Raw genomic sequence first — 20,371 nt, forward strand, 5'->3', positions numbered from 1 at the left:
TGAGATGATGATCTTTTTTTGCTAAACTAGATCATCGTATCCGAAAAATTGAAGGGCAAATATGGGCGGCTGAGAGTATATACACATTAGTGGGACCTAAAAAGCCCACCTCAGGCGAGCTTGGAAGGCGTTTTGCCCTCAAAGCCTAACTTGCCCGTGTAGAGAAACCTGCTGTTGATTTTGTAATTAGAGCCCAAAATCCGCGCAAGCCTGTTTCTTATCTATTAGACGGCTTCCTCCCAAATTCTTTTGTTTTCTCCTTAAGTAAATGTTACATATAATTGAATGTCATTAAAATTATCACTGGCATCAAGCCCCACTATTTTGCTGGCGTTTGCAGTACTTGTTCTTTTCTTCCTCATCAATCAGCATTATCGACCAGTCCTGGAAGTTATCGTAGATGCAAATCTCGGTATTTTTCCGAGTTAGGTTCCGGAAGTACATTGAAATACTGTTGAGAGTAAGGCCGTTGGCTGCGCGAAACTTTTCTAGGTCATCAGTGATCACTTTTCTCATGGCCTCGCGATCTGTGTTCAGGAACCTGCCTGTTCTAAGACCACGATCAATCTCTCTTTCGATATAGTCGATTATAATACGACGTGTTGGGAAGAAGTGGGAATCCTCACTAACTTTCCACCTTCTCCATCCATATGTGTCTATCAGAGATTTGATGGAGGGTTTTCCATTGAGCCCAACATACCATTCTGTGTACAGGTCCCAAATTGTTTTGTTTTCTCTGGACAGTTTGTACTTGAAGACCTCGTGTGTTGAGCCCCCGCTCAGAACAGAGCTAGTTGGAGGTTTCTTCAGCAGCAGCTGCGTGTGGGCGTCTGAGGAACTAAATTGAGGAGAAAGCTGTGAGGAAACAGGACCACTGTTGAGGGATGGAACGGCAAGTCTTGGGCTCACGGCAGCTTTCGAGAGCAGCGAGTCTAGAGTTGCATTTAGATTGTTTTGTTGCTGGTTGGATTTAGGATCGTCAAACTTGAATCTCTTGAATGGCGAGCCTATAGGGGGCGGCGAAAAGCCGGAATGGTTTGGCAGAGGAAGTTTTCTTCTTTGGGTCTCGGGGACGGCAGAACTGCTTAGCGAGTGAAACATGTTTATAGGGGCCAAGGATGGCGTTGTCTGAGCTGGATCCTCACCTGAGGTGACCAAGTTGTTGAATAAGTTTGTAGGAAGTGCGTTTTTTTCCACGGAGCCCATAGTCCCAGTGCTGTTTGGACCGTTCGCAGACAAGGCGCCGTTAGGGATATTGAAGGATGTAAACTGCCGTTGGGAACTCAAAAGCTCCGAAATCAGCTGCTTCATGGACCGCAGCTCAGACTTCAGTTCCCGTATTTCCTCTGATAACGATTGGTTATGAAGGACAAACCTTCTCGAAATTTCGATATAACTTTCCTCAACTCTTGACAAGACCCGGTCACTCCATTCGCTCTGCTTTGTACGCGAGCTGATCTGGCGCTGCATCTCGCTTTTGAATTGCTGAAAGGCACTACTGCTCTTCAGTTTCGGTACGTATTCCAAAATATTGGAAAGAAGAGAGGGAAGCTCGTTTGTGCAGCTCAAGAATGCTAGGTCCTGGATTAGCACGCGAGCCAAGTACTCAAAGAGCTCGCAGAGAGAGTGCAGATTATAGTTTGTACGGTCTTTAGTTTCGAGGTCGTCCTGCAGGTTGTGAAGCCATGGAAAGACAAAGTTTATCAAATCTTCGGGAGGCTCCAGCGTGCGTACCGTCTTCTCCTTGCCCCATACAGAGCTTGGGGAAGGCTCTTCGTCCGGGGAGGGCGACACTCCCGCCACTTGGCTCGCGGCCAGGGCGGCAAAGCTGCTCGTATCACCTAGCAGAGGCACGTTCTGGAAGCCCTCAAACCTTATGGACAGGCCGTTTCTGTGGTCTCCCCACCTTGCGGCCGCGTACGCCGCGATGCAGAATATAGGACACTTGGAGACCTGCTTGTTGCGCGACACGGTGTTGAAGTACCGGTACTGCTTGTTGGAGAAAGAGTCGTTGAGCTGCCGCAGCGAAAGCGACTCCGCGTACGTCTGGTCGACTATCAGGTCCACCGCGCGCAGCGATTGCGCCAGCGACGCGTCCTGGATTTCGAAGAAGCGCTGGAGTACATACTGCATCGCTACACTCATGTTCAGCTGCGGGCTGGCGAAGAGCTGCGGCAGCAGGCTTGTCCTGTGCGCGTTCTTCCCGCTACCGCTCATTTCTGACGTGCTCGACCGCGGCGACGGTGTTTGGTTTCTGTTGCCGACCACCAGCGGCGAGTTCGACCCACTTTTGGGTCTCGATGCCATTGACGTCGAGTTCATCGTTCGATACTAAGAATTCCGGCTGATGCCACGTTTGGAACCCGCGTTCGTGACTTTTCCCCAGTAGAATCTTCCTCTCGTGCCCCACCTCCTCACCATATAAGTGTTTTGACAACGTCGGCGGATTCGTGCTCGCCTTGCTTACGTTGCTCCAGCGCTACACTCTTCCTTTAGCACCTGGTGATCAACTCTAAATGTCGATGCCATGGGTTTGTTTTTTTTTCCCTTCCAAAACTGGAAGCTAACATCTCCGCGCGACTCCAGCTTCTGAAATTTTCGGCATAGTGGAAGCCGAACGTTGGCAAGGAACAGCTAGCGACGAAAGCGCCACGTTTGGCGAACGTGAGTGGCAGTGACTAGCAGACCGCAAGGGTGCTAGAAACGAGTTTGTTGTCGTCATAAAAAAGGAACTCAAAGAGTAGGATTTTTGGGCCCCACATGCCTACAGCTCCAGGCGGAACACGGCGAGTGCGGTGAAGAAATTCCGGGGTAGCCCATGGGACGTCAGAGGGCAAGGCGGAGAAAAACCTTACCGGCTTTTCCTACAGAACGCGTCTTCGATGTTTTGTTGCGCTGGGGCGGGGAAACTTGTGGCCTTAGCAGCTTTTCTGAACTGTATGCTCATGCAGCCGCAGAGAACCGCCTTGCAGTTGTCTCTCGTTGCGAGATGTTGGAAGACTGGTGAAGGGCCGAATTAGCCATTGGTGACACAAAGCTTGCGGGCGGAGCGCAGAGCGCAGGGTCCATTTCGTCTTGGTAGTTGACAGCACTTGGCGCGCGGAGCTTACGAGTAGCTGAGTGCCTGGGGTTTGACATATTTTTCGCTGTTCCTGCAAGTTGACAAGATTTGAAGGCTCGTGTAAAGAACATGAGCTGCGACGCGCGCGAATTTCAAAGTACGCCGTTACTGTAGGTTATTAGAGTAGCAATTGCGTAACGCTTCCGAACTAAATCTGAGCGTAGAGTTGCGGCCGGGCTCTTTCGTAGGAATAATGTTGCCTTGATTCTTTTGAGGGCGGCTCTAATTCGTTACTTGAATTCCCAGTATGACTAGTGATTCAGTATGAAGAGCGTTCAACGGGTTAGAGCCACCAGGCGGCTTCTTTACGTTTGTAACCTCAATTCGCCCAGAAGTGTACTGATGCGCTTTATTTATGTTTTTTAAGCGCGTAAGCCCATTAAGTTTCAAGCGCAGTGTTGGTTCGTAACAATGAGATGGAACAGAAAATAAACAAACAACACATAGAACCGCACTTAACATTCTATAGAAAGGGCACCGGCCACGACCTTAATGGGGCAGTAATTTCAAGTGCTCCGTACCTAGACACTTGCTAAACTTCCAGCGTCTTGAGGCAAGAGCCATAAATAAGCGCGAATCCAAGCGCCGAGTTTGGCTCCGAGATACCTAAAGAGCTGGAATATGCTCTTCGACACTATATTCCGTGGCTTTTGAAGTAGCTGAAAGCCTCTCAAAGCCGCGAATCCGTTTACAAGGTAATCGAGGTGAACAATATACTGTTGTACGAAATGAGTATTGAGATTCATCATTAAAGCTTGGTCGCTCACCACCATAACGTCAAGAACAATCCTTCATAAAGAAGTACGTCGGCCACCAGGATGTCTCAGAAGGGCCAAAAACAGCCGCCCAAGACTACGACGCCCAGTAGCGTACGAGCGCAGCCCGCAAACGGGAATGCGAAGACTCCTCCCAGCGCTAACAACTCGAGACCCGGCTCGTTCTCTGCCGCAGACCTTAACCGCATTGTTTTGGAATACCTGAACAAAAAGGGGTATCACCGTACAGAACAGATGCTCAGGGTCGAAAGCTCGCGTACGTTAACTCCACAGAATAAGCAGTCACCTGGGAACACCGCAACAGGCGCGTTCCCAGATCCTGGCCAAGATCCGTCGTCCCAGGGAGCTAGACCTGTATCCAATCCAGTCAATGTCAAAAGGGACTCCGATGGCAACCTTGTGTCACAACAGGCGAACAATTCCCCAAGGCATTACTTCTTGGCATACTCCATGTTGAAAAACTGGGTTGACTCCTCGCTGGACATGTACAAGCCAGAACTGACAAGGATAATCTACCCAATATTTATCTATGTGTTTCTGACTTTGGTGGCCAAAGATCCTATCCAAGCCCGCCGGTTTTTTGACAAGTTTTCTGTTGACTACAAGGCGTTCCATGCTTCCGAAATAAACAAGCTTTTTTCGGTCAACTCTGTAGACCATATCAAGGAAAACGAGCTGGCTCAAGGCTTCCAATCAAACAAGTACCGTGTCACTATCTCCCGTACGACCTTGAATCTGTTGCTGTATTTCTTGAATGAAAATGAGAGTGTGGGAGGGTCTCTGCTCATCAGCATCATCAACCAAAATCTTGATCCGAACATTGTGGAGACAATAACTTCTCAGGAAACCTTAACTGACGGCATTAAAGACGTGTCCGCCGGTGCAGTGGATGTGGAGTCTCATAACTCTGTTCCCGTCAAGCTAGGCAGATTCCCTATTGATGAGGAATTTGCAAAGGAAGTCGAAACAGAACTTCAAAGGAAAGACGAACAGAGCGACGACCAGGGAGGGGAGCACAAGCAAAACAGTTTAGTGGAAGAATTCAGAGAAATGAATAAAATATCAAGAGATGAAAAGTCCGCTACTGAGGACGACAAAAAAGAGGCAGGCGCTGCCGCTGCCGACGCCGACAAGAAGGAAGATCGCAAGCAAGACCCGTTTATGGATTCGCCGTCCCGCGATGTTCTGCCTCTGCCATCAAAGACTGCGTTAGATTTGAAGCTCGAGATCCAGAAAGTTAGAGAATCTCGGGATGCAATCCGTCTGGATAACCTACAGTCATCTGCTCCCAGTGTTTGCATGTACACATTCCACAATACGAACTCTGAAATGACTTCGCTCGAATTCAGCGACGATGTGCGGCTGGCTTCTGCCGGTTTTCAAGACAGCATAGTTAAAATCTGGTCACTAGACGGCGAGCCGCTCAGTAGCAAGCTACCATCGAAACAGGACGAACGCTCAAACAACGCCACTCTTGTTGGGCATAGTGGTACGGTTTATTCAACAGCCTTTAGTCCAGATAACCGTTATCTTCTCTCCGCGTCCGAAGACAAGACCGTGCGTTTGTGGTCCACTGACACTTATACATCTCTTGTGAGTTACAAGGGCCACAACCATCCAATTTGGGACGTAGCATTTTCGCCTCTCGGCCACTACTTCGCCACTGCTTCCCATGACCAGACCGCAAGGCTTTGGTCTTGCGATCACATCTACCCGCTGAGGATTTTTGCGGGTCATCTGAATGACGTTGACACTGTGTCTTTCCACCCTAACGGCACCTACGTATTTACTGGTTCTAGCGACAAGACTTGTCGCATGTGGGATATGAGTACTGGCGACTCAGTTCGTTTGTTCCTTGGCCATACTGCCCCGGTAACCGCAACTGCAGTATCTCCTGATGGCAGGTGGCTTTCCACAGGCAGCGAAGATGGAATAATCAATGTTTGGGATATTGGCACAGGGAAAAGGCTGAAACAAATGCGAGGACACGGCAAGAATGCCGTATACTCTCTCTCGTACAGTAAAGAGGGGCATGTCCTTGTTTCCGGCGGCGCAGACCATTCGTTAAGGGTGTGGGACGTTAAAAAATCTACTGCAGAACCCGGGAGCGAGCCTGAACAGCCCTTCACAAGTTTTTCTGGAGACGTAACGACTTCAGTGAACCAAGATATAAAAGAATACGGTCGCAGAAGGACCATCGTTCCCACAAGCGATCTGGTGGCATCTTTTTACACCAAGAAAACACCTGTCTTCAAAGTGAAATTCACCAGAAGCAACTTAGTACTTGCAGGTGGCGCCTTTCGGGAGTAATTGTGGTATAGGAATACAAACTATGCGTATATCTGTTGTATAAGTTAATTTTCGCGCATTAATCGAGGACGGGTTTCTTTGCATCCCATCTACATAAGTAGGGATCGCTTTTGTAGTAGTTCCTTTGCCAGTAAATGAAGTAGCGTGGCAAAACTAGCACAAATGTAATGGCACTCATTCCGAAGATGAAGACATAGTACCATCCTAGACATTTTGCAACAAAATAATATGCTACAAGATTGTCGAGACAGAATGTTATCGCATAGGTCAAGTTATAGTTGCGTGCTAGCAACGATTGTTCAACATAGGGCAGTAGAATGTTGATCTCTATGCAAATTAGCAAAAAGCAAAAAACGTCTGTTGTCGACTCAAGTCTTGATGCTAAAACTGCGACGTTAGCGACCAGAATGTTAGTAGAAGTGATTGAGTCGGTATGCAAAAATATTGACAGGACATAGAATGCTGTGAGCCAACATGATATCGTCCATATCGAATCTGAAGATGTAGTTTTTGAAAGGGACTTCAAAACTGGTGATAGTATCAACATGGTGAAAATGATTATTAAGGAGGACTTGATCTGCACTGTGGTATAGTGGTAGATAATTGCGATGAGGAATGCAAAAGATGTGAGACCAATAGTAAAATAGATTGGGTTGAAATGGTAGAAGTGCAAAAGCGTGAAGGCCACATACGTGAGTCCGGTGTTTAAGATACGATGGTAGAATAGTGAGAAATCAATAACAACCTGAGCGTAGCTGGAAGTTTTCTGGGGCTCTGACAGCGCTTCTTGAAGTTTGGCAACCTCATTTAGAAAGTCGGGGTCTGTATAGTTATCAGGATAGTCCTGTTTGAGCCAGAGAAGTCTTTGCCATGGCTTTGTCATATGCTCGCGGTTGAAGCCATGTATATATTTTGATTTTGGATAGAACTATATCCTAGAAGTGATCCCAAGATTTATTTATCGATATATATTGATCGAAACCTTCAAAAATCCACACTAGAACGTGAAAGGAAACAAGTAGAGGCAAAACATGCATTCAAGCGCAAGTTCTCACTTGTCAAGCTCATCAGCTCATGAGAAGACAAAGTCTGCCCACACTGAGCCAGAGGATTCGTCAATACCGCCTATACGGACGTTGCCGCGGCAAACACATCAGATTGAAGCACACCCCAATGTTGACTATCAAGACAAGTTATGGACTCAAATCGATGTTCTAGATGATGTGCGGCGTATGGCACGGGAGCAAGACACTTATGAGGGCTTCCCGCCGGCTTTCGAGTCCCAGCTGCAGAAGCTTCGCGGCGCTCATGTTACATTATTGCAGGCGATGAGGAACAGGCGCGATAAACAGGACGCAGACCACGAAAACGAAGACGAAAACGAAGTTGAGCATAAGCTCGTGGATGATGTAATGAACTGCCTACAGGAGCTTCGAGAATAAACTGCTCGAAGAAGAAAAAGGAGGGAAAGTCTTGCGAACCGAGTGCCCAGCCTAATACGCTGTCGAGAGGAGTTTAATGAATGTTACTTCATAGGCTCTACGAAGGCGAAAGTAACAGAAACACCGGGACAAGCGCGCAAAGACAAGACACTTCAAGACGCTCAGGAGCCTGCTTATAACGTGAACTCGTGCTCTTTTCTAAATCTGACACTTGCCACCACGCTGTAGATGAATTTAAGCGCTGCACAACGTGCTTCTCAGAGAGCACTAGGTCTATCAGTGGGAGGTTGAGCGTTGTGGCTGGTTATACGAAGCTTAGTGCCTGCCCTCTTCTAGCGCCTTCACTCATTTGCGAACGACGGGCCCGCCAATTGATGCAGTGCATTGCCTTTCACGTAACTTGCAGAATTCCATCGTGCGTTCTAAGGCTCTCATGCTCCGCATGGCGGCGTTTCCCAATGGGACACCTAGCTAGATGCTTTAGTACTCCATGGACTCACATACAAAAGCATCGCCATAAACGAGATGCGAGATTCACCCAGAATCCGGCCCTCTCTATTCTCGTCGCCTAAGGAACAACGTCTTCTCGAAAGGCAGTCTAGCAGCTTGCGTATGCTCTGGCCTTAGGCGCGTTTCACACAGTGTGCGCTCCACTAAACTTGCATTACTTCAGCTCGATTACGTTTGCAGATTTAACGAGCGGCGTACAGGAATTTTTTCTAGTGGCTTTTCTGACAGCGTCCAGCAGCTTCTACTGAAATGGTATCAGCTGCAGCACAACAGGTGACGGGAAGTGGAAGCTGGATCGAAATTAGCGGATTGCTAAGGCTGGCGTGTTCTAAGGTTTAAAACCAGTTTTAATAAAATCAGATATTTGAGTGATTAACTGCTACGCAAAAAGGCCTAAGTTACAGTTTTCCTCACAACCTTCCAACCGAAAAGTCACTGTATTGATCAATTTGAACAATGGCTTCCAACACCTTTTCCGACTTTAAACTAGCTTCCGAGCTACCAGCCTGGTCCAAGCTGCAGGCCCTCTACGACGCCAAGTCTAAGTCTTTGAACGTGAAAGACGAGTTTGCCAAGGACAGCAAGCGTTTCGAGAAATGGTCCAAGACTTTCAAGAACTACGATGGTTCTGAGATCTTGTTCGACTTCTCCAAGAACTTGGTTGACGACGAGGTTTTGGCTGCTCTGTTGGAGCTTGCTAAGGAGGCCAAGGTCACCGAGTTGAGAGATGCCATGTTCAACGGTGAGCACATCAACTTCACTGAAGACCGTGCTGTTTACCACGTTGCGCTAAGAAACAGAGCCAACAGGGTCATGAAGGTCGACGGCAAGGATGTGGCTCCTGAAGTGGACTCCGTGTTGCAACACATGAAGGAATTCTCCGAGCAGGTCCGTTCTGGAGAATGGAAGGGTTACACCGGCAAGAAGATCACCGACGTTGTTAACATTGGTATTGGTGGTTCCGACTTGGGCCCTGTCATGGTTACCGAGGCATTGAAGCACTACTCTGGTGCCTTGAAGGCTCACTTCGTTTCCAACATCGACGGTACCCATATTGCCGAGACCTTGAAGGTTTGCGACCCAGAGACTACCTTGTTTTTGATTGCCTCCAAGACCTTCACCACTGCTGAGACTATCACCAACGCTACCAGCGCCAAGAACTGGTTTCTATCTAAGACTGGTGGCGACGCTAAGAACATCGCTAAGCACTTTGTCGCTCTATCTACCAACGCCGAGGAGGTCGCCAAGTTCGGCATTGACACCAGAAACATGTTCGGCTTTGACAGCTGGGTCGGTGGCCGTTACTCCGTGTGGTCTGCCATTGGCTTATCCGTCGCCTTGTACATTGGTTTCGACAACTTTGAAGCCTTTTTGAAGGGTGCCGAAGCTGTTGACAAGCATTTCGTCGAGACCCCACTAGAGGACAACATTCCTTTGTTAGGTGGTCTATTGTCTGTTTGGTACAACAACTTCTACGGTGCTCAGACTCATTTGGTTGCTCCATTCGACCAGTACCTACACAGATTCCCAGCTTACTTGCAACAGTTGTCCATGGAATCTAACGGTAAGAGCGTGACTCGTGGTAATGTTTTTACTAACTACACCACTGGTCCAATCTTGTTTGGTGAGCCAGCCACCAACGCTCAGCACTCTTTCTTCCAATTGGTTCACCAGGGTACCAAGGTCATCCCATCTGACTTTATCTTGGCTGCCCAGTCTCACAACCCAATTGAGAACAACTTGCACCAAAAGATGTTGGCTTCTAACTTCTTCGCTCAAGCTGAGGCCTTGATGGTCGGCAAGGACGAGGAGCAGGTCAAGTCCGAGGGTGCCACTGGCGGTTTGGTCCCACACAAGGTTTTCTCTGGTAACAGACCAACTACTTCTATTTTGGCTCAAAAGATCACCCCTGCTGCCTTGGGTGCTTTGATTGTCTACTACGAGCACTTGACCTTCACCGAGGGTGCCATCTGGAACATCAACTCTTTCGACCAATGGGGTGTTGAGCTAGGTAAGGTCTTGGCCAAGGTTATTGGCAAGGAGTTGGAGGGTTCTGACAATGTTAAGGCTCACGACGCTTCCACCAATGGTCTAATCAACCAATTCAAGTCTTGGTTGTAAGAATAGCTATCAGAGCTGCAATGAGACCTACACTTGCGATATAAAGAAGCTTTTGTTAACGAGTTTATGTATTTTCAATAAGTATATGCAATTGGAAAATCTTTTATGATGATAAAGAAGTTAGAGTAAAATTTCCCGTCTTATTGAAAGAGGCGCCCATCTTCGAAAGGTCGGTTAGCGATGGCTGATGAGGCTACGCATCAAGAAACTGTTGCACCGGTCAGCACAATTGCTGAAGAAAGGCAGAAGCGCTACACTCGCTGGAAAAAAAACTCAAAGCTTTACTATGATTATTTGAACACCAATAGCACAAAATGGCCATCTCTGACGTGCCAGCTTTTTCCAGACCTCGACTTAGCGACTGATGAACACCGCATACTACTTTCGTCGTTTACTTCGTCGCAAGTTCCCGAGGATGAATCATTGTACGTGGCCCGGTTGTCATCGATGAAGCATATACCTTGGAGTTCGCTGAACAACTTTGACATGGAGGAGAAGGAGTTCAAGGTGGACAACTCTCTCAAGCTTCCGTCAAAGAGTTTGGTGGAAGATTTAAGAATTAAGTTTCCGGCTGGGGACTGCAACAAGGCCCGGTATTGCCCTTCTAATCCTGACTTGATAGGTTCGGCATCTTCCAACGGCTCAATATATGTCTTTGACCGCACCAAGCATGGGTTCGCTCGACAGAAATTGATTTCTGCAGGAGACACAGACCACCAGATTCATTGTCAGCTCTCCACTTCGCTGGAAGAGCATAAAAACGAAGCCGTTAGTCTTGCATGGAACTGGCAGCGACAGGGCCTCCTCGCGACAAGCTATTCCCACGGCCAGGTCTGTGTGTGGGACCTTGAAAAATACGACAAGAATTCTCCTACGCTTATCAACCCACTTGCAATGTCCACTGTTGATCCCCGGGGATCGAACGAGGTTTCATGGATGGTTCGTCATGATTCTCTGTTGGCGTATTGCAGCGAAGACAATTTAGTAGGAATTATGGACATCAGGAACCCCGAAAAAGGTCAGAGCTCCGGCAGTAATCCACACCATTCGAATGGAATTAATACATGCCAGTTCAACTACCACAGGGACATGCTACTCTGCTCTGCTGATTCTGCTGGCAGAATCAACCTGTGGGACATACGAAATTTTACGCAACCATTGAAAACCCTTCTTCACAATGATTCGATCTCCGTCCTCCAATGGAACCCACGTGAACCAACCGTTCTAGCTACGGGAGGACAGGACGGTGGCCTTGTCAAGATCTGGGACCTTTCTCAACCTGAAGGCCAAGAGCTAATCTTCACGCACGGGGGACACATGTTGGGTGTCAACGACATTTCATGGGATCCACACGATACTTGGATGATGTGTAGCGTAGCCAACGACAACTCTATCCAGGTTTGGAGGCCTTCAAACAGCCTAGTGGAGCCCAAGTAAGTCCAGAAACCCGGAGACCCGTTTAATCACGTGATATATATCCAATCAATTAAAGGGATTTTTAATGCTGTTACCTAGCAAGACGTATAGTACTACCTAAAAATTTTAAAGCTTCTCCTCAGCAGCGTTCAAAGACAACTTCTTGAATTGAGGAAGCGATCAGCACAGAAAACCGGTCGAGACAACTAATAGAACAATGAGTTTGCGTGCTTTGACCATGAAGGCCTCTACCAGGCCTTTGGTGATGTTGGGTATGCGCCAAGCCCCGTATGTTTAGATTTTCGAAAACGTTGCCGCAAGTCAGAAGCATTAGAGGAGGGAAAAGCGCTTGACTGAACAACAAGTCCTTTTTTAGTTGTGTGGCTCCCAGAAAACCAGGCGCTTTCTTAGTGCTCAGGAAGGGGAGAAAGCTCGAGCGACATGAAGATAGGGGGTGTTCGGCTCAAATCGGCGTGGGAGAAAGGCAGATGTGCTATAACGTTACCATTGCCCCTCGAAGCTCAGGACTTGTTGGCTTATTCGAATTGTCATACTAACAGCTTTTTAGAATTGGTGCCCGCTACATGTCCACACCGGCTCCACAGGACCCAAAGGAGAAGGCGTCTTCGATTTTGAGCGCTTTGCCCGGCAACAGTGCTTTGTCAAAGACTGGTATCTTAGCTACTTCTGCCGCTGCAGCCGTCTACGCCATCTCTAACGAGCTGTACGTTATCAACGACGAAACCATTTTGCTGGCTACCTTCTCCGGTTTCGTGGCCATTGCCGTCAAGTTTTTGGCTCCTGCTTACAAGGACTACGCTGATGCTAGAGTCAAGCAGGTTTCTGACGTGTTGAACGCGTCTAGAACTAAGCACGTCGATGCTGTCAAGCAAAGAATTGACTCTGTATCCGAGCTGCAAAGCGTCTCCGACACCACCAAGGTCTTGTTCGATGTTTCCAAGGAGACTGTTGAGCTTGAGGCCAAGGCTTTCGAACTGAAACAAAAGGTTGACTTGGCTTCCGAGGCTAAGTCTGTCTTGGACTCTTGGGTCAGATACGAAGCTTCTGTCCGCCAGTTGCAGCAACAGCAGCTCGCCGAAACTGTCATCAAGAAGGTTACCTCCGAGCTGTCTAACTCCAAATTCCAGGACAAAGTCTTGCAACAATCCGTCGCTGATGTCGAGAAGCTGTTCGCCAGCTTGAAGTAAACATGTCACACAAAAATGCATTATGTTTATAAAGGCACACATGGAAGGTTGTAGTACGTTTTACGGCCTTATGAATTAGATATTCCTTTTACAGACCATTCATATTATCTTTAGAGGAGGTAATGTTACGAATATAAAATTAGACCCGGCACGTCAGAAGCCCTTCGGCGTGCCGCGAGGCGCCTTGGCGCTTCTGCTTTCTTGTTGTATGATGTGCAGTCCCTTATTTAGGCGAGGCGATATGATGGTCACTCGCTTTATGGTTGTTTATCTTCAGAGGACGGGAAAGGGATGCTTTTGAATCCTTGGAGCTTAGGCTCAACCTTAGATTTACGCTTGAAGGTATATTGATTATATGGCACATTTTTGTAACCGCTAGGAGCTTTGCCTTCGGGATTCCACTCGTGGTCATAGAAGATACTCCTTTCCCCTAGCTCCTGATTCTTCACGTTGTTGTTTTCGAACCCAAAGCTCTTAGACGAGCTCTTCTCGTCACTGTAGCTCATATAATTTGACTTACTCATCACCAAGTGCCGTTTCAGTAAATTCGACTTGTCAGTGGGACACTCTAGTCTTTTAGAGCGGTTGTTCTTTCAATTCATCTAACAAACCAGGCTTGGACACAATCTAGATGGATCCGCTGCTAATTTCGTAGTTGCTAAGTTAGCTTTTGTAAGTTTCTAAAACTGATTATGTATAAAAATCCAATAACAACGACTCACACAGCAGGCAAGTAAAGAACTCGATCTGCAAATGTCTCAGGGTCCGGTACCAGACACGGGGGTCGGGGTTGCAGATTCCCAGGCTGACTACGACTTTTCGCATGTGCCGGCGCAAGCGCTAGATGCTGTAAGGATGCGCTTGGCTCAACTCACTCATTCCCAAGCGAAGCTCAAGGACGAAATGGCAAGAGCAGATCTGCCGCAGTGGCATTCTTTGCAGGCACAAGTTAGTATTATCTTGACGCAGCTGCAGTCTTTAACTTCGACAATTCATCACTTTGAGGAAACGCTAGATTCAACGGTGGTTTATCCGCTGGCAAATTTCCCAACAACCGCCCATGAAGGTCTATTGACAACTCTGTTACGCAAAAAGAATATACCCGAGGTCGACGAATGGATTAATGATGCCAAGGAAACCAGTGGAATTGATATTAACACTGCCTCTCATGAAGATATAAAGACTGCTCTTCGAAGTGACGAAGAGCTAACCAAATGGGCGCTTGATTTCCTAAAGCAAGAGCACAGCAATTACAGCTACCACGGATTTTACACTGCACGCGAGCTCTCTGCTGGCGCTTCTCCTGATACTCAAGATACGTATCAGCGTGCCCCGAGCAGCAAAAAGCCCAAGAAACCATTTGATGCCAACAATGTCTTAAAAATGATTCATCAAGGTACTTTCAGTTAGGAAAGTCTATATGCATTAAGGTATATACAGGATAACGCTTTGTAACTATTACGCGCGAGGGGAAATGTGATTATTTGAGGTTTTCACACATCCGAAAGTAGTTTAATCACCAACTCCCAAGTACCAAACATGATTATGCTGTTTGGCACAGTTCTTAAAAGGTGAGGCGTCAGCCCGCCATACATTGAGGCTAAGCCCTCTTCTTTGATAATGACTCTGAAGGATTGGATTAGGCCAGTGTATTTAAGTTTCCCATTTTCTAGTGGAGCTTGTCTAAGTCTTGTCCTTACCACTTCATGCGGATACGTGACAATACTTGCCATAAACTTGGCAAGGCCAGCGCTCCCAGACCTTTGACACCACTCTTTGATCTGTTCTGAGGTGCTCTTCTCTCCTTCACTTATGTGTCCAAACTTTTCAATAGACCGCATCTTGATCATTTGTTTCATTTGTTCGTACAATAGCCATTGAAGGATACCCTCAACTGAGCCCAGATATGATGCACTCAAACCTTTGTACAGACCAAAAAAACCTTCTTTTTGTAGAATATGCTTCAAACAATCCCAAGAGTTTTTGTACTGTTTCGTGTGTCCGGCTTTATCCAGCTGCAGTCTGGTCTTGATCAACCAAATGGGGTTTGTAGCGGTAGAGGTGGCCCATCCCGCAGTTGCTGCAGATATCAGATGTATCCAAGGCGCCTCTTCTCCGTTATTGAATGCCCTCGAATAGATCTGCTTTGTCGTTCCGTAGGTGAAGAAGTTTATGCTCCTGGCAGGAATCACGCCCACCAAGTTAGGTCCCAGCCCTTTGAAAAGGCTTCTGAATCCCTCTTGCTTGTACACGTTGGAGATTATACCAAATGTTTCTCTAAAGTGCCTAGCTCCGCTCATGACAAAATTGGAAGACTTGTGCGGCCCAGGATTAGCACTCTTATACGCGGCCTGGAAAACATCGCTCTGCAAACGGGTTTTTACCACATCAAACGGGCAAGTTACAACTGCTCCGGCCATGCCTCCCAGACCGCCCGCGACGAAGTGAACCCATGGCTTAACTTCGGATGAAGATGGGGCAGCGACGGCTGTTGCTCCGCGCTTTGACGCGAAGTTCACGTTTTTAAGGTTGGACGCATCCTCATCGCTTCCCAAATATGGAACTGACTCTCTGGCCTCTTGCTCAAGCTGCTCTAGAGTCTTTTTTGGCATCCTCACGCTTTCAGTGGGCACTCAAAATAAGACTTCCTCACGCCTGTGCGAACTTTAGAACAGGAAAAGCTAACAAGAATCAGATCTTAGCTTTTGCAAAACGCTGGTCATGCAAAGGAAGTAACACCCGACGCTCCCAAGCAACACTATCTGGGGTTTCGGTCATCTCATCTCGCTAAAGCTGGATTTCCTGCCCAGCCCAAAAATTTTAGCAACTCTTGTCTCACGTGACTATAAATCAGCGTAGACAGCTTAGTTCAGTTACTCGCACTCAACGAGCATCACACAATTAGAAGCGACGGCTCCAATCAGTCAAGACCGAGTACCTTCAAATTGATAGCCGAACAATTGTTTTACGGTACGTGTACAATTGTTTTACATTAGACACAGTATATATGTGGAATCTGGAAGATGGTTCCAAAGAAAACTGACATGCCAAAAGAACACACAGATTAGATGAAAGTCTCGTATGGAACTGGAGCCAAGGTCTTTGGAATGTTACCTTCGGTGGAAACAACACGGGAACCTCTTGGTTGAGCAGGCTGTCTCTTCAATTGAACAGCAACACCCTGGGCCTTAGCCTCACGACGCTTAGCGGCGTTAGACTTGACTCTGTCCAAGAACTCTTGTCTACACTTGGAGTGCTTGATGTGCTCGACTCTCAAGCTGACTCTCTTCTCGATGTATCTGTTACCAACAACCTTGTTGATGATGACACCGACGGCAGACTTGGTAACGTTGTAGACAACACCAGTCTTACCTTGGTAGAACTTGTGAGGCATACCCTTTTGGATGGAACCGTTAGCCTTGATGTCAACAATGTCGCCAACTTTGTAGACCTTCAGATAGGTGGACAATGGAATTGCACCATGCTTTCTGAAGTCACGTTGGAACATGTAACGAGTACGAGATCTGTAACCGTGACTGCAAAGGAGTTAGTATTGAGCCGGCTTATAGCGCCGAGATGTGTGGGCCTGCGCCAAACCGAGCTGGACCTTGTTGAAAATTGGAAAAACTCGTGGTCTTCGAATGCCTATTACTTCTTGGTGCCCCTCTCATTGTTTCTGTGCGTTCCAGCTGTGTTCACCACAGCTTGACTAGCGTCCGCTATTGGTTTTATGGCAGATATTGAAATTCAATATTTTCGCTTCGCTCAGTGCTTATTTCCTATGCTTCATCGGCACAAAAGATTTAGCACTGCTCCCACTCTCGCGCATTCAAATATCATTATATGACATACGATTTACCCATTTTTGCTTGTTGACCTTCTTGCTGACTGTTCCTGAGTACTGGGTAGTGCTGATTCTAAAAGTTTTATTGAATTTTTCAAACTGCTCCACTACGCGCTCACTGCCTACAGTACCCAGCACTTCCTGGGACTCCACCGGGAATTGCCAGCAGAGTCCCCACCAGCAGAGCCATCGGTAGCAGTACCGCAGCGGGGGGAGTGCTAGGCAGGGCTAGGCGGGAGGCCAGGGGGGCTAGCCTGAGAGCTAGGCAGAGGGCCACGTTCCACAGGCAGGGTGTCCCTCCGCAGCAGTGCGCTCTGGGCCCAATCACACCGCAGGACGCTGGGGGACATTGGCCAGTAACATGGCTCCTAGACACGGACGGGGGGATTTCCGAATTTGTGAGCCCACTCAAAAGCGCGCGAACGCAAAAACAAAATACGTAATTTTCCAGAGTGAAAAAACAAAGTTAGCGAATGTATGGGTGTAACAGTCAAATGTCAAAGCTCCAATGTGGAGCTCTGATAGTCGAGCAGTTGCTTGGTTTAGAGTTCAAATGACGGGAAGAAGCTCACTTAATCAAGATTTTAGTGGGCGGAGTTCGCCAATGATGTATGTAGTGAGAAGAACTCTAGTCTTTGCAGGGCGGGTGAGCAGTGAGCATCGTGGGTGTCAAACATTTTGACGGTGCTCCATTCAGAGAAAGCAGCTCTAGATGTGGCGGTCATCTGTCTACGATACCATTGTCAAATCATTAAGAGCTACTTAGCATGCTGAGTAGACTCGAATTTCCTAATATACAAATAACCTAACGGGCTTGTGCAACAAGTGCGACAAAATACAACACCAAAAATAAATTTACAACTACGGACCCAGGGCGCTACAATGCTCGCGGATTATATAGTTTAGATATCTGTTCGGAACAAAAATTAAACGTTCATTGAGCACGTAGACGTCACAGGGTTCCAGAGCTTGCAGGACAGCTATTCAAGTGAAAGCAGTACGCTTACTCGGCGTCCTCTTCGGCGTCACCACCAGCAGCCTCGGCCTTTCTGGCGGCGTTCTTTCTGGCGACTCTACCTGGTCTGCCACCGCCGAATGGAGAACCTCTAGCGAAGTCAACGTGCTTCTCGGACTCCAATCTAACCAAGAAAGATGGGACGTTGACCAGCTGCTTACCGACAGCAATGTGTCTCTGGGTGATCAAGACTCTAGCGTGGTGAACGGACTTGGCCAAACCCAACTTGTAGACCTGGGTTTGCAGTCTTCTCTCCAAGAAGTCCTCAACCTTCAAGGCCAAGACGTGATCCAACTTCTTCTTGTCCTCGGACAAGACACCAAGTCTGACCAGTCTTCTGATCATGGCGTTACCCTCGAAAAGTCTTCTTGGGTCCTTCTCATCTCTGGTCAGCAAGTCTCTGGCAGCACGACGGATCTTAGACAACTGGAAAGAGATTCTGTAAATCTCCTTCTTGTTCTTCAGGCCGTATTCACCAGCCAACTTCAACTCAGCGTCCAGACGAGCGGACTCGTAAGGTCTCTTTGGGGTAGAGTAAGTCTTAGAGTAGGTTCTTGGGGCTCCTGAAAGGATGTTAGTTTTAAGAACAGGCTACGAAGATCGGGCTACAGTTTACTCATGAATATTGTTCTGACAATCTCAAAGACTGGACCCTAGTCAGGGCTAGAGGTCCATAACAAGCGCGACTGTATCTGGATTCTGACTGAATTGCAGTCCAGATGACAATAACCGGGCCTGAAGAGCAAGCTCGGCAGGCACCAGTGTAGCTGGTACTTTTACCTGAAGTGTCGGGTTTTCAGAGTAAAAGCGTATCCAGCAAGGTGTCGGCTTGACATTGAGAAGGTATAGAAATATTCATGAGGACCCGATCCTCGAAAAAGAAGAGTATTGCACAAGTGCAACTCGTTCTTCCGACGCCCTGCATCCGTTAGGATGCATGGCATCTGTTGTGATGTTAATACGTACTTGGCATCTCGAAATTGACTCTTGTTGTTTAGAGTAAAATGAAGTGGAATGAATGATACCTAGAGGTCCTCACTTTATAGGATGTCTTGAAAAGTTTCAGCGGCCCAGGGAACGAAATAGTTGCGTGGGTATTGTGTTGGGCATCACGTGACTTAAGCTAATTATTGTTCGCAGAAAAATGTTTGTGTTGATGTATGGGTTAACAGTCACGACATACATAGCCGCCAAGAAGTCTGAGGCTCAGTAGTAGTTGACGAAGCGCAGTAAGTTTACATCGCTCTTGACATGGCCTTTCCGCTCGCCTTAGTGTTTGAGGTGGATAGCCAAACTATTTTAACCTGTCCGAATATTTGACCGCTTTACATTACATGAAACTATCTATTGAAGATCCGAGTGGAACTCCTTGATAATGGAATCTACATCCTCGATATTCAGCTGTCTCACGTCACCAATCTTCTTGATCTTTTGGGTGACGTCCTTGATCTGGTCATCTGTCAAGTGCAAGTTGAGCTGTTCGACTCTCGACTTAATGGCGTTCCAGCCTGTCAGCCTGTTTGCGAAGTGAATGTATCTCTTCAAACCGAAGTCTTGAGGGTTCAAGATCTCGTACGTAGATGGGTTAGCCAGAATAGCCTTGGCGTGGATGCCTGCCTTATGGGTGAATGCACAGAACCCAGTGATAGGGTTGTTGAAAGGCACGTTGACTTCCACGGCCTCGGCGACCAGGTTCTCAATGTCTCTGATCTTATGCAACTTGTACTTGGACTTGACGTACTCAGGGGCGGCGACGATCATTCTAGCCATCAGACCACCTAGGGGAGTGATACCGTTTCTTTCACCGATCCCCAAAACAGAGACGTCGATCAGCTTGGCACCAGCCTCCAGCGCGGAGTACGCGTTACCGATGGCGCAGCCGGTGTCGTCGTGGAAATGGCACTCGATGTCACACGAGACAACTGCCTTCAAAGTACGCACCAAGTCGTAGACCTGTCTAGGGTTGGCGCAACCCACGGTGTCCGCAATACCAACTCTGTTGACACCAATAGCGCTCACGGTCTTGTAAATGTTAAGCAGGTCGACGATGTCCGATCTGAAAGAATCCTCGGACGAGAAACGAATCTCCAGGCCCTTGGACTTGACGAACTCGATCACTTCGACCGCGCTCTTGGAGATGTAGTTCATGTCTTTGCCGTGAGAAAACTGTCTGAGGAACTGCGAGGTGCCGATAACCACGTCGACACCGTCGACACCAGTCTCCACAGCGACCTTGGCGTCGTCCATATGACAACGGATGTGGGTCAGGATTTTGGCTTTCAAACCGAGCTTGCAGATGGCCTCGCAATCCTTTCTGCTCTGCTCCGACGCTACGGGGGAGGTCAGCTCAATGTAGTCGACACCGAAGTCATCTAGCGCCTTGGCAATCTCAATCTTCTTCTCTGTGCTGAAAAAAGCGTTGGCAAACTGCTCACCCTCTCTGAGGGTAGACTCGATCAACTGAAATTTGTCAACATTTGACACCAGGTCAAACGGGCTGGGCGCATAAGGGTTCGACTGTACAGACATTATTGGGATTTAACTTTGGTTAGAGCTTAGTGGGAGGCAGAACTAGACGATCCCACTCTTCCAAATTTCTCTTTCTTAA

The 20,371-nt window shown here is 47.7% G+C and overlaps 13 protein-coding genes across 13 annotated transcripts; 6 read left to right on the top strand and 7 right to left on the bottom strand.

Annotated features, from left to right (window-relative positions):
- Window positions 1–309: 309 nt before the first annotated feature.
- Window positions 310–2,322, bottom strand: GCR1 (transcription regulator GCR1; the record flags this gene model as incomplete). The annotated part of the gene is made up of 1 exon (XM_002553978.1): window positions 310–2,322. One exon carries the CDS (start codon window positions 2,320–2,322, stop codon window positions 310–312), a length of 2,013 nt encoding a protein of 670 aa, XP_002554024.1.
- A 1,617-nt stretch (window positions 2,323–3,939) lies between these two features.
- Window positions 3,940–6,207, top strand: TAF5 (chromatin modification protein; the record flags this gene model as incomplete). Its single annotated transcript, XM_002553979.1, has 1 exon — window positions 3,940–6,207. The coding sequence occupies one exon, from the start codon at window positions 3,940–3,942 to the stop codon at window positions 6,205–6,207; it is 2,268 nt and encodes a 755-aa protein (XP_002554025.1).
- Window positions 6,208–6,265: 58 nt separating this feature from the next.
- GPI2 (phosphatidylinositol N-acetylglucosaminyltransferase) lies at window positions 6,266–7,090 on the bottom strand (the record flags this gene model as incomplete). The annotated part of the gene is made up of 1 exon (XM_002553980.1): window positions 6,266–7,090. The coding sequence occupies one exon, from the start codon at window positions 7,088–7,090 to the stop codon at window positions 6,266–6,268; it is 825 nt and encodes a 274-aa protein (XP_002554026.1).
- Window positions 7,091–7,238: 148 nt separating this feature from the next.
- Window positions 7,239–7,649, top strand: KLTH0E12650g (DUF5315 domain-containing protein; the record flags this gene model as incomplete). Its single annotated transcript, XM_002553981.1, has 1 exon — window positions 7,239–7,649. The coding sequence occupies one exon, from the start codon at window positions 7,239–7,241 to the stop codon at window positions 7,647–7,649; it is 411 nt and encodes a 136-aa protein (XP_002554027.1).
- A 966-nt stretch (window positions 7,650–8,615) lies between these two features.
- Window positions 8,616–10,280, top strand: PGI1 (glucose-6-phosphate isomerase; the record flags this gene model as incomplete). The annotated part of the gene is made up of 1 exon (XM_002553982.1): window positions 8,616–10,280. One exon carries the CDS (start codon window positions 8,616–8,618, stop codon window positions 10,278–10,280), a length of 1,665 nt encoding a protein of 554 aa, XP_002554028.1.
- Window positions 10,281–10,460: 180 nt separating this feature from the next.
- Window positions 10,461–11,717, top strand: MSI1 (Msi1p; the record flags this gene model as incomplete). The annotated part of the gene is made up of 1 exon (XM_002553983.1): window positions 10,461–11,717. The coding sequence occupies one exon, from the start codon at window positions 10,461–10,463 to the stop codon at window positions 11,715–11,717; it is 1,257 nt and encodes a 418-aa protein (XP_002554029.1).
- A 196-nt stretch (window positions 11,718–11,913) lies between these two features.
- ATP4 (F1F0 ATP synthase subunit 4) lies at window positions 11,914–12,904 on the top strand (the record flags this gene model as incomplete). The annotated part of the gene is made up of 2 exons (XM_002553984.1): window positions 11,914–11,984; window positions 12,265–12,904. 2 exons carry the CDS (start codon window positions 11,914–11,916, stop codon window positions 12,902–12,904), a joined length of 711 nt encoding a protein of 236 aa, XP_002554030.1.
- Window positions 12,905–13,161: 257 nt separating this feature from the next.
- AIM4 (Aim4p) lies at window positions 13,162–13,428 on the bottom strand (the record flags this gene model as incomplete). Its single annotated transcript, XM_002553985.1, has 1 exon — window positions 13,162–13,428. One exon carries the CDS (start codon window positions 13,426–13,428, stop codon window positions 13,162–13,164), a length of 267 nt encoding a protein of 88 aa, XP_002554031.1.
- A 229-nt stretch (window positions 13,429–13,657) lies between these two features.
- Window positions 13,658–14,314, top strand: MED8 (RNA polymerase II mediator complex subunit MED8; the record flags this gene model as incomplete). The annotated part of the gene is made up of 1 exon (XM_002553986.1): window positions 13,658–14,314. The coding sequence occupies one exon, from the start codon at window positions 13,658–13,660 to the stop codon at window positions 14,312–14,314; it is 657 nt and encodes a 218-aa protein (XP_002554032.1).
- An 83-nt stretch (window positions 14,315–14,397) lies between these two features.
- Window positions 14,398–15,516, bottom strand: RIM2 (Rim2p; the record flags this gene model as incomplete). The annotated part of the gene is made up of 1 exon (XM_002553987.1): window positions 14,398–15,516. The coding sequence occupies one exon, from the start codon at window positions 15,514–15,516 to the stop codon at window positions 14,398–14,400; it is 1,119 nt and encodes a 372-aa protein (XP_002554033.1).
- A 452-nt stretch (window positions 15,517–15,968) lies between these two features.
- Window positions 15,969–16,412, bottom strand: RPL21A (60S ribosomal protein eL21; the record flags this gene model as incomplete). The annotated part of the gene is made up of 1 exon (XM_002553988.1): window positions 15,969–16,412. One exon carries the CDS (start codon window positions 16,410–16,412, stop codon window positions 15,969–15,971), a length of 444 nt encoding a protein of 147 aa, XP_002554034.1.
- A 1,339-nt stretch (window positions 16,413–17,751) lies between these two features.
- RPS9B (40S ribosomal protein uS4) lies at window positions 17,752–18,736 on the bottom strand (the record flags this gene model as incomplete). The annotated part of the gene is made up of 2 exons (XM_002553989.1): window positions 17,752–18,326; window positions 18,730–18,736. The coding sequence occupies 2 exons, from the start codon at window positions 18,734–18,736 to the stop codon at window positions 17,752–17,754; spliced, it is 582 nt and encodes a 193-aa protein (XP_002554035.1).
- Window positions 18,737–19,107: 371 nt separating this feature from the next.
- Window positions 19,108–20,292, bottom strand: KLTH0E12848g (KLTH0E12848p; the record flags this gene model as incomplete). The annotated part of the gene is made up of 1 exon (XM_002553990.1): window positions 19,108–20,292. The coding sequence occupies one exon, from the start codon at window positions 20,290–20,292 to the stop codon at window positions 19,108–19,110; it is 1,185 nt and encodes a 394-aa protein (XP_002554036.1).
- Between the last annotated feature and the right edge of the window lie 79 nt (window positions 20,293–20,371).

Source organism: Lachancea thermotolerans, assembly GCF_000142805.1.
Source record: "Lachancea thermotolerans CBS 6340 chromosome E complete sequence".
In the NCBI taxonomy this organism is placed as follows: Eukaryota; Fungi; Ascomycota; class Saccharomycetes; order Saccharomycetales; family Saccharomycetaceae; genus Lachancea; species Lachancea thermotolerans.